The following is a 17,613-nucleotide window of genomic DNA, read 5'->3' on the forward strand; positions in this document are numbered from 1 at the left end:
GGCCTGCCGTCTGTCGCTCTTGTGGTTGCTTGTCTGGTTGTCTGCTCTATTTTTAAACTGCTACACGCTTTTAATTTACGACCGTCAAGCACTCTTGGATATTCGCAAATCGGTTGCGACCTCTTTCACAAAATCGTACACTTTAGATGTGGACTGCTCCTTTAACAAGTCTGATGAGTCGTTCACATCGGCTATCCCGGGACATATCCGCCGGTGGCCCCTCAACATCCCGCGGAGAAAGCGAAGGAGGAAACGAGGAAGCCATGGAGGATACATTGTGAAGCTGAAAGCTCACCTGCGGGCTGGCTTTCTCTCGGATCCTTCTCACGAATAGCTTTACGGTGGCTCTACTACCTGGCGCCCACTAGACGTGGCATACCGGTGGCTTCGTCATGTTCTCCCCCTGCACCCGAGCCCTGTTTCTTGTTCCGGTCTCCACCGAATCGGCCTCGGCTCCCGAAGTCGGGGAGTTACTCACAGAAATCTACGCGCGCTGGAAAGAGCGTCCTCATCTCCTGCTATTATCTCTCCACCAAAGATGGCATTATTAAACTCCCGTTCCTTGGTGAATAAGACCTTCTTACTAAACGACTTTTTCTTAGCTCACAACTTGGATTTTATGTTTATCACTGAATCCTGGATAAAGGTTGGTGATCTAACTCAGTTTTCTGATCTGATCCCTGATGACTGCACATTTTTTAACTCTCCTCTATGGAGTCAAAATAGGGCCATATATATCTGCAAAATAAAACAACGTTTTGCAAATAAAAATAGAGTATTGAGAAAAAAAATTGCTTTTTTGCAAGTAAAAAAAATTATTGCAAAAGAAATGTTTACCACTGAGAGAAAAAATAAAGTTTAGCAAAGTAAAACTTCAGCAGCATTGACTTTGCAACACATTTCCCTTTGCGCCGCTCCTTTAAATCCGCGTATCAGTCATCCGTGCCTCTGCGGCGCAAGCTTTCCTTTGCGCTTCATTTTTCTTTGCGCCTCGCTTTGTGTCCCTGATTTGACGTGGGGGAGGGGGTCAAGAGGTTGAGGTGTGTACAAGGGACGAAGGCGCGTCTTTCTCATTACGTCATCAGCGCGAGCCCCAGACCGGGTGAATCGAACGAAATGGCGGAGCAGAGACATGCAGGTGATGGATCACAGGTATGTATTATTGATCGCTTTCTTCTTCTTATTATTAGACTCCTATATTATTAATAACAGATACTTCAGACCGGCCAGAGGGTAGTATTTAACGGGGGTTTGAAGTAAAATTATTTGAGTAACACATAGGCTATTATGTGTGGAGTATGGAAGCATATAAGTAGCATTATTCAATTTGGGATGTAATATTCAAAATGACAATGCAATATGTAAAATGACAATGCATTTCTGTATTTACATTTACATTTTCCAATACATTTGTGCAACGTTTGGTGCAAAATGAAAATGAACATTAAATAACATAAGTTTTAATATGTAAAATGAATACTAATTGTAACGCTTTATAAGTTGCAAAATTAAAATGAAAATGTATTACAGAAATGATTAGATATGTTTAACATGTTCAAGCAAAAACTGTGGCAAAATGATCATTTAAATGCTATTTTTCCTAAATGCATTAACACTCACAGTCAAGACACTTACCATTGCATTTTCATTCAATGTCACGCAATGAATGTATCAAAATTCAATGTCAATGTCACCTTTATTTATATAGCGCTTTAAACAAAATACATTGCGTCAAAGCAACTGAACAACATTCATTAGGAAAACAGTGTCAATAATGCAAAAATGATAGTTAAAGGCAGTTCATCATTGGATTCAGTTATGTCATCTCTGTTCAGTTAAATAGTGTCTGTGCATTTATTTGCAATCAAGTCAACGATATCGCTGTAAATGAAGTGTCCCCAACTAAGCAAGCCAGAGGCGACAGCGGCAAGGAACCGAAACTCCATCGGTGACAGAATGGAGAAAAAAACCTTGGGAGAAACCAGGCTCAGTTGGGGGGCCAGTTCTCCTCTGACCAGACGAAACCAGTAGTTCAATTCCAGGCTGCAGCAAAGTCAGATTGTGCAGAAGAATCATCTGTTTCCTGTGGTCTTGTCCTGGTGCTCCTCTGAGACAAGGTCTTTACAGGGGATCTGTATCTGGGGCTCTAGTTGTCCTGGTCTCCGCTGTCTTTCAGGGATGTAGAGGTCCTTTCTAGGTGCTGATCCAGCATCTGGTCTGGATACGTACTGGATCCGGGTGACTGCAGTGACCCTCTGATCTGGACACAGACTGGATCTGGTGGCCACGGTGACCTCGGAACAAGAGAGAAACAGACAAATATTAGCGTAGATGCCATTCTTCTAATGATGTAGCAAGTACATAGGTTGTTATGGGAAGTGTTTCCGGTTCCGGTTTACCTAATTAATGCAGCCTAAAAATCCTTTAACGGATTTGGATAATAAAAGCATATTAGTATGTTATGTGTATGCCAGGTTAAAGAGATGGGTCTTTAATCTAGATTTAAACTGCAAGAGTGTGTCTGCCTCCCGAACAATATTAGGTAGGTTATTCCAGAGTTTGGGCGCCAAATAGGAAAAGGATCTGCCGCCTGCAGTTGATTTTGATATTATCAAAGGTATTATAGGTATTATCAAATTGCCTGAGTTTTGAGAACGTAGCGGACGTAGAGGATTATAATGTAAAAGGAGCTCATTCAAATACTGAGGTGCTAAACCATTCAGGGCTTTATAAGTAATAAGCAATATTTTAAAATCTATGCGATGCTTGATAGGGAGCCAGTGCAGTGTTGACAGGACCGGGCTAATATGGTCATACTTCCTGGTTCTAGTAAGAACTCTTGCTGCTGCATTTTGGACTAGCTGTAGTATGTTTACTAAGCGTGCAGAACAACCACCCAATAAAGCATTACAATAATCTAACCTTGAGGTCATAAATGCATGGATTAACATTTCTGCATTTGACATTGAGAGCATAGGCCGTAATTTAGATATATTTTTGAGATGGAAAAATGCAGTTTTACAAATGCTAGAAACGTGGCTTTCTAAGGAAAGATTGCGATCAAGTAGCACACCTAGGTTCCTAACTGATGACGAAGAATTGACAGAGCAACCATCAAGTCTTAGACAGTGTTCTAGGTTATTACAAGCAGAGTTTTTAGGTCCTATAATTAACACCTCTGTTTTTTCAGAATTTAGCAGTAAGAAATTACTCGTCATCCAGTTTTTTATATCGACTATGCAATCCATTAGTTTTTCAAATTGGTGTGTTTCACCGGGCTGCGAAGAAATATAGAGCTGAGTATCATCAGCATAACACTGAAAGCTAACACCATGTTTCCTGATGATATCTCCCAAGGGTAACATATAAAGCGTGAAGAGTAGCGGCCCTAGTACTGAGCCTTGAGGTACTCCATACTGCACTTGTGATCGATAGGATACATCTTCATTCACTGCTACGAACTGATGGCGGTCATATAAGTACGATTTAAACCATGCTAATGCACTTCCACTGATGCCAACAAAGTATTCAAGTCTATGCAAAAGAATGTTGTGGTCAATTGTGTCAAACGCAGCACTAAGATCCAATAAAACGAATAGAGAGATACACCCACGATCAGATGATAAGAGCAGATCATTTGTAACTCTAAGAAGAGCAGTCTCAGTACTATGATACGGTCTAAATCCTGACTGGAAATCCTCACATATACCATTTTTCTCTAAGAAGGAATATAATTGTGTGGATACCACCTTTTCTAGTATCTTGGACAGAAAAGGGAGATTCGAGATTGGTCTATAATTAACTAGTTCTTTGGGGTCAAGTTGTGGTTTTTTGATGAGAGGCTTAATAACAGCCAGTTTGAAGGCTATGGGGACATATCCTAATGACAATGAGGAATTAATAATAGTCAGAAGAGGATCTATGACTTCTGGAAGCACCTCTTTTAGGAGCTTAGATGGTATAGGGTCTAACATACATGTTGTTGGTTTAGATGATTTAACAAGTTTATACAATTCTTCCTCTCCTATGTTAGAGAATGAGTGGAACTGTTCCTCAGGGGGTCTATAGTGCACTGTCTGATGTGATACTGTAGCTGACGGCTGAATGGTTGCAATTTTATCTCTAATAGTATCGATTTTAGAAGTAAAGTAGTTCATAAACTCATTACTGCTGTGGTGTTGGGAAATGTCAACACTTGTTGAGGCTTTATTTTTCGTTAATTTAGCCACTGTATTGAATAAATACCTGGGGTTATGTTTGTTTTCTTCTAAAAGAGAAGAAAAGTAATCGGATCTAGCAGTTTTTAATGCTTTTCTGTAGGATATGTTACTTTCCCGCCAAGCAATACGAAATACCTCTAGTTTTGTTTTCCTCCAGCTGCGCTCCATTTTTCGGGCTGCTCTCTTTAGGGTGCGAGTATGCTCATTATACCATGGTGTCAAACTGTTTTCCTTAACCTTCCTTAAGCGTAAAGGAGCAACTTTATTTAAAGTGCTAGAAAAGAGAGAGTCCATAGTTTCTGTTACATCATCAAGTTGTTCTGAGGTTTTGGATATGCTAAGGAATTTGGATACATCAGGAAGATAACTTAAAAAGCAGTCTTTTGTGTTAGAAGTGATGGTTCTTCCATACTTGTAACAAGAAGTAGAATTTACAATTTTGGCTATATGAATTTTGCAAAGAACTAAATAATGATCTGAGATATCATCACTTGGCTGAATAATTTCAACACCATCAACATCAATTCCATGTGACAGTATTAAATCTAGAGTATGATTTCGACAATGAGTAGGTCCTGAAACGTGTTGTCTAACACCAATAGAGTTCAGAATGTCTATAAATGCTGATCCCAATGCATCATTTTCATTATCAACATGGATATTAAAATCACCAACTATTAAAACTTTATCTGTAGCCAGAACTAACTCAGATGTAAAATCACCAAACTCTTTAATAAAGTCTGTATGGTGCCCTGGTGGCCTGTATACAGTAGCCAGTACAAACATAACAGGGGATTTATCATTAACATTTGTTTCTTTGGATAATGTTATATGAAGTACCATTACTTCAAACGAGTTATACTTGTAGCCTGCCCTCTGAGAAATCCTGAAAACGTTGTTATAAATTGAAGCAACACCTCCACCTTTGCCTTTTAGACGTGGCTCATGTTTATAACAGTAATCTTGGGGGGTGGACTCATTTAAAATAATGTAATCATCAGGTTTTAGCCAGGTTTCTGTCAAACAGAGTACATCTATATTATGATCAGTGATCATATTATTTACAAAAAGTGGTTTCGTAGAAAGGGATCTGATATTCAATAAGCCAAGCTTTATCATTTGTTTATCCATATTGCTTCTGTTTTTTTATTTGTTGAACCTCAATTAAATTGTTAATCTTAACTTGGTTTGGACGTTTTTTGTTTTTTCTAGTTCGGGGAACAGACACAGTCTCTATAGTGTGATATCTAGGTGAAAAAGTCTCTATGTGCTGAGAATTAACTGACCTCTGTGACGGGAGGCAGCTAGCAGACGGTCGGTTTAGCCAGTCTGTCTGCTTCCTGACCTGGGCCCCAGTTAGTCAAGTATAAACACTAAAACTATTTGCCATATTTCTAGAGAGAAGAGTGGCGCCACCCCAGGAGGGATGAAGACCATCTCTTTTAAACAGGTCAGGTCTGCCCCAAAAGCTCGTCCAATTGTCTATGAAACCTATGTTATTCTGTGGGCACCACTTAGACATCCAGCCATTGAGTGATGACAATCTGCTATGCATCTCATCACCACGGTAAGCAGGGAGGGGACCAGAGCATATTACAGTGTCTGACATCATGCTTGCAAGTTCACACACCTCTTTAATGTTATTTTTAGTGATCTCCGACTGGCGAAGTCGAACATCATTAGCGCCGGCATGAATAACAATCTTACTGTATTTACGTTTAGCATTAGCCAGCACTTTTAAATTTGCCAAGATGTCAGGCGCTCTGACTCCCGGTAAACATTTGACTATGGTGGCTGGTGTCTCTATATTCACGTTCCGTACAATAGAATCACCAATAACTAGAGCACTTTCATCAGGTTTCTCAGTGGGTGCATCACTGAGTGGGGAGAACCTGTTTAATGTTTTGATCGGAACAGAAGAGCGGTGTTTTGACCCACGACTACGCTGCCTCACCGTCACCCAGTTGCCCTGCTGCTGGGGCTCTGTTTCCGGAACCGAACAATGTACAGGAATCCCTGAGCTAGACGCATCCAAAGCCGTATCTAGAGCCCTAACATTTTTACTGTCCTCAATTAAAGTTTGGATGCGTGTCTCTAATTCTGAAATCTTCTCTGTCAGCCTAACTATTTCCCTGCATTTATCACATGTGAATCCCTCATCAGCGACAGAGATAGATAAACTGTACATGTGGTAAGAGGTGCAAGAAACAATGATAGGAGAAGCCATTACTCACCGTGCTTGATGAAAATTCTTACTGCGGTTGTTTGATGAACTTGTGAAAAACTGGAGCGAGGGAGAGGAGAAAAGAAAACAGCGATAGGTTCGAATGAAGACGCTAATGACAAGCTAACGAGTGCTAACGCTTTGCAGGTGTACTGCACTCACGGAAATAAAATAAAAGTGAACGATCAAAGTTAATCTGATAAGATTGATCGATAATATCAGAAATATGGTGTGAATTAAGTTATATTTTACCACTTTAAAAAACAGAGAGTGATAGTAAGATAAAGATTCTAGAGAAAAAAAATAAAATAAAAACAGCTACACGGAGCTACAATTTGCTACAGAAGGCCAACAGGAAGTAGAGAAAACACTGTCCAACAGCGACACCCCAACTGACATGTGCACATTGAAAATGCATTCCGAGCCGATCACGTCTCCGCCCCCTCCCGACACGTCAATCACTGCGTGAACAAGGCGGGCATTGCAGAAGGTCACAGACTCAAATCTCAAGAAGAGGATTCAAGTGAGAGAACATGGACAAGACAGTTGGTCCGTGTACGTTTTGATCATTTCGGTTTATGGCTTCAATATTTCATTTGCACTTGTGGGCGGAGCTGAAACGCTGCTTTCATCTGATTGGTCGAATCGCTCAACCTTCAGCTCGGTCTTTTCATTCTTTCAGACAGAATAAGAGTCAGTACAAGTGAAGCACTGTAATGTCTGAAAGTACCGCTCACTGTTAATTAGCATAATATTTGAATCAGATGGGCACATAATTCGTGCTGCTGAGACCTGCAAATTATTTCTAGGTTGTAGTATTGCATGAATATTGTCCCACTGATAAATACAGTGCAAATAGTTATCTCTCTTTGGATAAAAGTGAAGTGGAAAGAAAAATCAATAATAGACTGAACAGTTCCATGTCTGTAACATTTACCACTCTCATATTTTAAGTCATAAGGCACTAGGTATGTGTGTGTGTGATATTAATAAATAATTGTAAAAATTAATATAGTTACATTTCTAAATAAAAATAGTAAAATTAGCTATATGCTGCTCAGTGCTCCTGTAGCCTACCCCAGAGCGCCCTCTCGCGGCTGTAGACGGTAATGTTTTATCTTGGTTCTGAATAAATGCGACTTACATATGTTTTTTTCCTCGTCATGACGTATTTTTTGGACTGATGCAACTTATACCGAAAAATACGGGTAACATTATTATTATTATTATTTATTATGAGAGTAATTGACACAGACTAGAACTTTAATGTTTCACCAAATTCAGCTCAGATCTTCAGACTCGTCTGACTCGTGTTGCTGTATAACTGGCCAGACTTACCTTCCCAAAAAATCCTATTTAATTTTATTTCAAAAATGTAACTATATTTATTTCCACTTCACTGTTATCCAAGGAGACAGAACTATTTGCACTGTTTTTATCAGTGGGACAATATTTATACAATACAGTATACAACCTAGAAATAATTTAATGGGGTCTCTTGCAAGTCGCAGCAGCACAAATTATGTGCCCAGCTACATATGATTAAAATATTATGCTAATTAACAGTGAGTGTAGTTTCAGACATTACAGTGATTCACTCGCACTGACTCTTATTCTGCCTGAAAGAATGAAAAGACCGAACTGAAGGTTGAGCGATTCGACCAATCAGATGAAAGCAGCGTTTCAGCTCCGCCCACAAGTGCGAATGAAATATTGAAGCCATAAACCGAAATTATCAAAACGTCCACGGACCAACTGTCTTGTCCATGTTCTCTCACCTGAATCCTCTTTTTGAGATTTGAGTCCTTGACCTTCTGAAAATTATCATTTTGCCACAGTTTTTGCTTGAACATGTTAGACATATCTAATCATTTCTGTAATACATTTTAATTTTAATTTTGCAACGTATAAAGCGTTAAAATTAGTATTCATTTTACATATTAAAAATGGTGTATGAAATGGCAAATGAAAATTATGTAATTTAATTTTCATTTTCATTTTGCACCAAACGTTGCACAAATGTATTGGAAAATGTAAATGTAAATACAGAAATGCATTGTCATTTTACATATTGCATTGTCATTTTGCATATTACATTCCAAATTGAATAATGCTACCCATATGCTTCCATAGTGGAGAGCTTTCACTGAACATCATAATCTAATTTTTTGATGGAGATGGGCCTGTAGAGGCTTTTTGCATCTGAAATCTTTTAATGTAATCCGAAAAAAAAGGCACAATATAGTATGTGTGGTGGAAATCATAGACATCATGGTGGAAATAGCATTCAGACATACGTTACTGCATCCCCCATGTTCTGTTGTCATGTGACCCGTATGTTCTTTGACTTGAGACGTTAAGAGTAACTGCAACCTTTACCTAGGCATCAGCACAAATAAGGCTGTCACGATTAACAGACATTATATTGTACATGATTTATGAACAGCTTGTGGGTGAAATAAGTAAAATACTGTTGCACCCGAAAGCTAGAGGTCGCTCTCGTGCGAAAACTCCTAAAACCTCATGTATTTTCATGATAATAAAGTATATTAATAATAATGATGATGATGTTCGACTGGTGTTGCTTTTTCAAATGCACGTTATAAGTGACTCAAACTCGAACTGCTTTACATAGAGCAGCATTTCCTACTGATCAGAATCGTGAAAACACTCAAATAAGAAACAATCGTGCACAAAACACACACAGATGCATGCACAGAACTCAACACGCACACACCAGCCAAACTCCTAGGGGTGTTTTAACTTTAGCTGACTTGCATATCAATTTGTAAATCATTTTTTATACATTTAATCAAATAAATTATTATCATTAGGTCCTTGGACCTAATGATGCCACAAGTCACCAGCTGGGAAGGATGATCATGGAAAGACTGCTATCCAAACTGCAGGATACAATGAGTCGCCAACCCCTAGATTTAGATTATTTGCCGTTTTTATGCGGTCATGAGCTTCTCTTCATTTCATCAGTCTATGATCAAATTTCAGTCCCAGAGGAACTTCTTGGCGAACTGTCAACCTGTGAAAAACACAGTGGATAGGCATATTGACAATAACAATGAACCTGTTACTGCCCTTGAAGTGGAATTTGGAGTTAAGGGGCCCCCAAAGTTTATTATTTCCAGAGAACATCTTCAGTACCTAGTTAATATGCAGCTATCTGTTCCATGTATTGCCGAGCTTCTTGGTGTGTCAACAAGGACAATCAAACGTCGCCTCACTGAATATGGCATTTCTCTAAAGGACACCTACAGTAAAATCACAGATGAAGAACTTGACAACCTAGTGAGGTCAATCAAAGCTAAAAGTCCACACCTAGGCCATAGAATGATGAAGGGACACTTACAAGCCTTGGGTCATCGTGTGCCATGTACAAGAGTTTGGGATTCCATGCATCGAGTGGACTCTGCTGGAATACTTGCAAGAATTACACAATTGAGATGTGTAGTCAGAAGGACTTATTCCGTCAAGGGCACTCTTCATGTTGTTCACGTAGACACAAACCATAAGCTGATAAGGTATGTTTTGCGTGTCAAGCCATTGATGTAATGCTACTGATAAAAGTATATGTGACCCTTTCTGTGAAAATATCACATATTGTGATCACATTACATTATGTGAAGTCATTATTTGTGAGTTTCTGAGTTTTCTAATTCTATTTAAATTCTTTGAAAATGTATGAAAGAATATAAGTAATGCCCAAGATTCTTTTGATATTTTTAATCCTTAAAAATTACTTGTTATGCATGTGAGTTTCTCTCTACAGTTTGCATACGCATTTCAACTGGTAATAACAGATTATCTTTTATCAGAAATGGCCTTGTGATATTCGGTGCCATTGATGGGTACTCCAGAAAGGTATTTTTCTCTTTCTTTAATGCATTGTTGGCCTATAAATTTTGTACAAATCAAATTCCTGATGGAATGCATAAGTCTAACTTTACTTTATGTCTCTCAGATCATGTACCTTGGAGCTGCAACAGATAACAAGGCATCCACTGCCCTCAGTTTTTTCCTTCAGTCAGTGGAGAGACATGGGTTTCCATTGAGGTAAGACAACTTACATCATGTGTGTATGAATGCTTTGTTACCTCCAGTAATGATTGCTTCTTTTGTGAACGTCACTTTGGAGAAAAGCGTAAGCTAAATGTAAATGAATCCCTGTTTGTTTGAACATGGTTAACATAAGTTTTTTAAATACTGTTAGGTTTCTTTTCTAAAATACCTTGTCATATTTAATTTTTTTGCATTTAGAGTTCGAGGAGACCAAGGAGTTGAAAATGTAGAGATTGCCAGATGTATGTTTTCTGTGCAAGGTTGTGGCAGAGGAAGCTACATCTTAGGAAAAAGCGTGCATAACCAGCGGTAAGCAGCAAGATAAGTTAGTTAAAGCTTGAATTTTAAAGTGTTCCGTTTCGTAGAATGATGATTTGTGTTCAACATTACACTGTTTTCTCTTCCATTTTTAGCATTGAGCGCCTTTGGCGTGACATATGGATGGCAGTTACAAACATCTATTATGATGTTTTGCACAGCCTTGAAGAGGAAGGATTACTAGAGCCAACCAACAGCCTTCCCTTCTTTTGTTGTCAGTTTGTGTTCCTGCCTCGTCTCCAGGCCAGCCTTGACTCCTTTACTAGTGTGTGGAATAACCATCCTCTCCGCACAGAGAGTAATCGAAGCCCAGACCAGTTGTGGGAAATTGGACTCCTGCAAAACCCTGTCACTCCTCCAGTCCTATCTGAGGTATTTTAAGAATTTGTGTCTTTTAATGTATGTAATGTTTTCATGCAAGTTATTGCCCCAATGTCCATAAACTATTACCAACTTTTAACAGATTGCACAAGACGGCGACTCTGACTGGGACACAGACAGTATCTCTGACCAGCCGTGGACAGGAATTGTAGTTCCTCCAGTCGAATGCCCCTTAACTGAAGAACTTAAGGCCCAAATTCAAACTTTAACCCAACCTCATCCTCTCAAAACTATGGAAGAGAAGTATTTAGAAGTTTTAAATTTTGTGCTGCTTCATTCTTAATTGACACTAAATCAATCATTGAAATTACTAGTGACCAAATGATCCATTTAGAAGCAAATTAACATCCAATTCAATAAAAAACAAACTTAAGTTGACATTGCATGCTTGTTTTATTTTCTGTATTGGCTATATTTAAAGCAGAAAAAGGCTTGTATAACAACTTGTTCTCTTAACATGCATTAAGATATAAAATTTTACAATATGTAACACATTGTGTTCTCTACACATACACAGTAAATTTCAAAACCATAAGAACATTTACCAATGTATAAAAGGTTTTTTCCTGAACATGTACAACTCCATACATTTAGTAGCATTTTAAATTCTGTTAAAACCGTTGTCAAACTGAATGGCTTGCAACATGACTGATTTAAAAGAACTGTAGTCACCCATGTGTACTGTGGGAAATGTAATTTTTCTGGCACAGGCACTTACAACTGGGAAGCATATTTTATGTTCAGGCATCCTCTGCATAAACTCATGGTCAAAATGAAGATACATTTAGAAGTTCTGACATTAGAAGAGGTTTGTGTCCCTGGCCAGTGAGCCATTGCATAACACTGGGGACAGTTAAGGGCAGGATGTCTCCGTCAGGGTTATCCTCTACAAGCAAAAGAACTTGTTATCTCTAGGGTTGGTATTGTCTGAATTAGATTAATTTGTGTAGTCTGCAGTTTTTTTTTTTTTACAATATTTATACTAAATCAACTGTCAGTTCATACGTACCACAGCTTTCAATTTCTTGGAGAAAGTCTTGCAGAAAGTTGATTATAGCTGTTTCATAAGTCTCTCGTACTGATCCCTTCTCCGACATTTTCGGAAGAATGTTCTGCATGATGAAGTCTGCATCAGCCTGTGGAAAAAAAAAAAACAACCATCCATTTTCAGGTACATATACACATATGCATTTGGCTTTTATCCAAAGCTACTTTACTACTATAATAACATTTGTTTTAAGTATGTGCAATCCCTGAGATCGAACCCAAGCCCTTGGGCTATGCTAGAACTGTTATCTAACCAATAAGCTAGGAAACCATTACTGAGGTATTAAGAGCAATCCATTTTCTACTATTATTTTTTGTAAGGAACAAGTGTTTGACAATTATTTTTTAACCTGGCAAATAATAATTTTCCTATATATAATATTCCTAAAATGAAATACAAGATATATGCATATTTTTTTTTTTTTTTCCCAGTTATTGATACCTTATCATCATCATCCACCACATCAGGGACAAAGAACTGGTGGCAAAGTCCTGAATGGTTTTCCAGGATGTCCACAAAATTGTAGACTTCAAGACCTTTTCGGATTTGCTTCAACAAAGGGACCAAACGTAGAGTTGCATGAAGCACAATTGATCTGGAAAAAGAACCAGAAAATTCTTGCATAATATAGACAGTGTTGTGGCTAATCAGTATATCTGGTAGGCAGCAAAATTAAAACCATTTGCAAGGTTTCAAATGTAAAGAAGTTATAAGCCTTTTTCTGACCTTATTATGGCCTCTTTGTTCTCAGGTTTAACGGCCCCAGTAAAACCACAGTTAATTATTTGATCATTTCATGCAGAGAGATCGGTTTCTTCTTCCTCCACCTGAAAACACATAAAAACGTAAACTGTGGCAAATGGTGTGCTTGCGTAGAAATAAAGGTTTTATGAAATCAGATTTTATTTGGAAAAAAATTACTACCTTTTTAATCAAATTATAAAGTTCAGCATCATCCACATCATCTATAGTGAGAGTTGATTCATCCAAGTCTCCAGATGAGAGATAATCAAAGCACCACTGCCTCAAGAAACGGGCGGCAGGCCCACCCTGAGCGAGACTAACAGAAAACACTTCTCCAGCAGTCCTGAAAGAAAGAATACAAAATAATATTTAGTTGTATGCAAAAATGACAACTGACATGTTACTACAAAGTAAAATATTACTAACCTAAAAAATCCCTTCTCCATATTACTTAGGGAGTAGATGGGGCTCTTCCCTCTCTGGTGTCCTCTATGCTCAAAGAGGTGTATCTCAATCTCACCAATCAAATCTACAAACAAATGTACATGTTAAAAAAGAATGTCATTTACTACATTGTACAATTATAAGCACATTAAAACATACCAAATCTCATAATGACTCATGTGGTAACTGTTTATTGTTTTTCTAAACTTTAAATTGTTACGATGAATATAAAAACCTAATAAGGCGATTGTGAACCTTACTTGCCTGAAAGAAATTCCTTACGAATGGCACCTGTGTCAACACCTGCTTCCCCCAAAAATGTTACACGCAAAGTATTGCCCGGAGTTCCTCTCTTTTGTCTTTGCCACTGCACCATAGCTCTTTGATAGAAGTCAGTTCGAGAAACACAGATCTTGAAATCCTTGCTGTCATCTACCCTACTTGCCAACAAACGCAATACATCATCTGGACTATAAAAACAGGAAAAAAAGATTAGTAAAGAATTCTGATGTCTCAGGGTTGTTAAAATGTAATAAATAGACTGTACCACTTCAAGTCTGGGCCTTGGTTTTGCTGTACAGGTGTGCCACATGGAGGACTGCTCTCATAATCCAGTGTCTGTAATGTACTGAGTATATACCCAATGGTTAGATTGACTTCTTATAACATGTACAACATGTTATAACACTTATAATACTTAAAACATGTTTTTAATACATAACCTTATTAAATGTCTGTAAATGAAATAACTTTTCAAATCATTAAAAATTACCTATCTCCACAAACACTTGCATGCATGGGCAACTCTGTCTGTGAAAATGTGTCTAAACAAATGGGACACTGTCCCTCATCCTACAATGGCAAAAGGACAACTGATTAAGTATTATACAATAAAATCCCAATTAAAACACAATTGGTTATTTCCAAACTCCAATCAAGTAATTTGTTTAATTGGTCACTTTAAATACTTTGGTCACCAAGTATTTTGCAAGATCTAAACAAGCACTCGCTGTTTCAGTTTTTGTAACTTTACAAAAAACATTCTGATTCAGTTCTAAATGTTCAGTAAATTGTATTGACTTCTAACATTTGTGTAGTGTTTTAAAACTATAAGAATAGGGCATTCTTCTCAACCAGTGTTATTTACCTCTTGCAAAATGGTCTTTATGTACCAATGAGAGACAGTATAATTACAATCAATTAATCAAAAGTGCTTGACAATAAGGCACTACAAAGAAAATACCATTACCGTTAGTAATAAAATCTTAACATGGCATCTAATTAATTTTACTGACTGCACCGTTCCTTATGCACTTATATTAAAATTAAAAGCAAATGTATTCTCAAATATTTTTAATATATTAAAAACACAGCATTTTCATTTAGCTCACCTCAAAACTTGTGGTGGGTGTAGGAGAACAAGTTTGTATTGAAGTGGTGGGTGTAGGTGTAGAAGCTGGGGCTGTAGGGGTAACTGCTCTGGTAATCTCACCAACTACTTTTACATCATCATCCTCATCTTCAGTAGTCTGAAATGACAAAACGAGATATATATATTCTACCTAAAAGAAAACTTAACTGAAAAATTTTATTATAAATTCTACTAAAAAATGTCATTGTGTAAACAACATACCTCATCATTAGCTGACTGTGTGCAGCCACCACAAGATTTAACATGCAAGCACAAAACTGGTAGTGGCATTGTGGTTTTACAAGTACGACACTCAACCTTTGGCATCTTCGCAAACTCTTCTGCTGAGAATGGCAGTGGATCGAGACATAACTCATCTTGAAGAGGTGCCATATACAGTGCTGTTTTTCCAGCTGTGGTAGCCATTTTGAGAAGGCTGCCTGTATAACCCTCTGAGTCTGGAGGGACAACAGTAAGCTTTCTTCTTCCATTCCCACCTGATAATTTAAAAACACATTAACAAATCCAGCAATAAAAGGTCTTTACTATATAATTGGGCTTCATACTGTAGCTAAAAACGATGTAAAAAAACAGTGCTTCCCATATTCTATTAACACTTCCCTGTGTACTATTATTAAAAAAGGATGTAGCCTGGGATTTAAGGTTAGAATGCCAGGGGAAATGTTCAATTAATAACTCTACTCAGATATTCATGTTTGTGTCTATTCTGGTTGACAGTACAGCATACCTGATACCTTATAAAGTAACCACCCTCCAGTAAGTGACTTCATCTTTGGAAATTCAGCTTCAAGGAGCTTGCATAACTGAAATTTACATTTACATTTATTCATTTAGCTGACCCTTTTATCCAAAGCGACTTTACAATTACAACTGCAATATATATCAGAGGTCGCACGCCTCTGGAGCAACTAGGGGTTAAGTGTCTTGCTCAGGGACACATTGGTGTCTCACAGTGGATTCGAACCCGGGTCTCTCACACCAAAGAATGTGTCTTATCCACTGCGCCAACACCACCCCATGAAATAAACATTAAACAGAACAAGGGTTCTCAATACATACAAAGTAAAAACTAATTCTTTATCACATTGAAAATTTTACGTGCATTTGTTTGTAATTTTTATACATACTAATTCACATTTTACTATGCAAATTATGTTCATTCATCTCAGCATGTTTTGAAAGTGGAATATTACTTTGAAGCAGTTAATTATATATTATTCGCAGGGTGATATAGAAATAATCCTGCTCTAAAATCAGATGGCACAAACTAACAAATTAGATTGTACTATAAAATGAACTTACATCTGAATGGTTCACATTGGATGAAATTGCAATCACCCGTTTTCCTAGTCCGGCCTGGAGTAGTTCAAGCTCTTCAGAAAGTGTGAGTGAGGTGTCAGTGTTGCTGCTCATTAAATATATGGAAACAGCAAATGGTTTCCAAGGTGTGGCTTTCACATGTATTTGTGGATTTGGAGTTTTCTTTTTTGCTTTTTTAAACATCCCAGGAAAAGATCTACAAATAATAAAACAATGTTAATTATAATATTAAACATTCAAAAGACAATTGTTAAGATAATTAGATGTGGATGCGGCAACCTGGCCATATCCTGCTCTATTCGAGGCTGAGAAATAGCAGGAGGCTGCTGTCGTTGTTGTGGCTGCTGCTGCTGACCCTGAGCTGACTGAATCTGACCAAGGCTTTGGGTCAGAAGACCAATTAAATTCTGTGCAGCTGTACAGACATCTGAATATTCTCTCTGTTAAATATGTCATGACAACATCATATAGGAGTATCTGGATCAGGGGTTTTAAACTCAGTTCCTGGAGGGCCACAGCTCAAACCCTAATCAAACACATCTGATTCAGCTAATCAAGATCTTCAGGATTACTAGAAACCTCCAAACAGGTGTGGGTTGGAGCTGGTTTGAGATAAACTGTGCAGAGCTGTGGCCCTCCAGGAATTGAGTTTCACACAACTGATCTAGTATAAGTGCATTAACAATGTATCAAATAAACATCACAGCTTTTAAACATAGTCTATAGGGATGTGACCTACTGTATATAAATAAACTTTCAAATTATGTTTGCACATACAAGGCATTTGTTTTGTATTATTTGTTTTTAATTTACAGTATATTTTGGGAGACACCTTTGGCATCGTTTATGGTCCATAATACAACTAGGGCGTGGAGAATAATTATTATTATTTATTAATTATAAAAACGTGAAAGGTGTGCATATTGAGAGAAATGTACAGCCGCCGAAACACTTATTGCGTCGGCGATTAGCTAATTGCCACATTAACCACATTAATTGATCTCTAACTTACTTAACTTGAGCAAACGCGTTGATACACATAGTTACATAGACCGATAACTATATCTAGCGAACTTGAAGAAAGCGTTCAATAATACATACCTGTGATCCATCACCTGCATGTCTCTGCTCCGCCATTTCGATCGATTCACCCGGTCTGGGGCTCGCGCTGATGACGTAATGAGAAAGACACGCCTTCGTCCCTTGTACACACCTCAACCTCTTGACCCCCTCCCCCACGTCAAATCAGGGACACAAAGCGAGGCGCAAAGAAAAATGAAGCGCAAAGGAAAGCTTGCGCCGCAGAGGCACGGATGACTGAAACGCGGATTTAAGGGAGCGGCGCAAAGGGAAATGTGTTGCAAAGTCAATGCTGCTGAAGGGGTATGGGAGGCCGTTTGAGGCGAAA

General features: G+C 38.1%; 2 protein-coding genes across 3 annotated transcripts; one reads left to right on the forward strand and one right to left on the reverse strand.

The window, feature by feature from the left end:
- The first annotated feature begins 9,393 nt into the window (after window positions 1-9,393).
- Window positions 9,394-11,595, forward strand: LOC132131459 (uncharacterized). Its single transcript, XM_059543490.1, has 6 exons — window positions 9,394-9,980; window positions 10,275-10,320; window positions 10,421-10,512; window positions 10,717-10,827; window positions 10,932-11,208; window positions 11,300-11,595. The coding sequence occupies exons 1-6, from the start codon at window positions 9,409-9,411 to the stop codon at window positions 11,498-11,500; spliced, it is 1,299 nt and encodes a 432-aa protein (XP_059399473.1). The 5' UTR covers window positions 9,394-9,408; the 3' UTR covers window positions 11,501-11,595.
- LOC132131461 (uncharacterized) lies at window positions 11,587-15,360 on the reverse strand. Of its 2 annotated transcripts, none has more exons than XM_059543492.1 (11): window positions 15,087-15,360; window positions 14,845-14,982; window positions 14,226-14,305; window positions 14,001-14,081; window positions 13,718-13,923; window positions 13,436-13,538; window positions 13,190-13,352; window positions 13,060-13,092; window positions 12,707-12,859; window positions 12,227-12,353; window positions 11,587-12,103 (listed from the first exon to the last, which is right to left on the reverse strand). In XM_059543492.1, the coding sequence occupies exons 1-8, from the start codon at window positions 15,288-15,290 to the stop codon at window positions 13,060-13,062; spliced, it is 1,008 nt and encodes a 335-aa protein (XP_059399475.1). In that variant the 5' UTR covers window positions 15,291-15,360; the 3' UTR covers window positions 11,587-12,103; window positions 12,227-12,353; window positions 12,707-12,859. The 2 variants fall into 2 exon arrangements, with proteins under 2 accessions (XP_059399475.1, XP_059399474.1); XM_059543491.1 differs by having other exon boundaries at window positions 12,707-12,860; window positions 12,992-13,092; window positions 15,087-15,323.
- Window positions 15,361-17,613: the final 2,253 nt, after the last annotated feature.

The sequence above is a fragment of the Carassius carassius genome, chromosome 48, assembly GCF_963082965.1.
Source record: "Carassius carassius chromosome 48, fCarCar2.1, whole genome shotgun sequence".
NCBI classification, from domain to species: domain Eukaryota; kingdom Metazoa; phylum Chordata; class Actinopteri; order Cypriniformes; family Cyprinidae; genus Carassius; species Carassius carassius.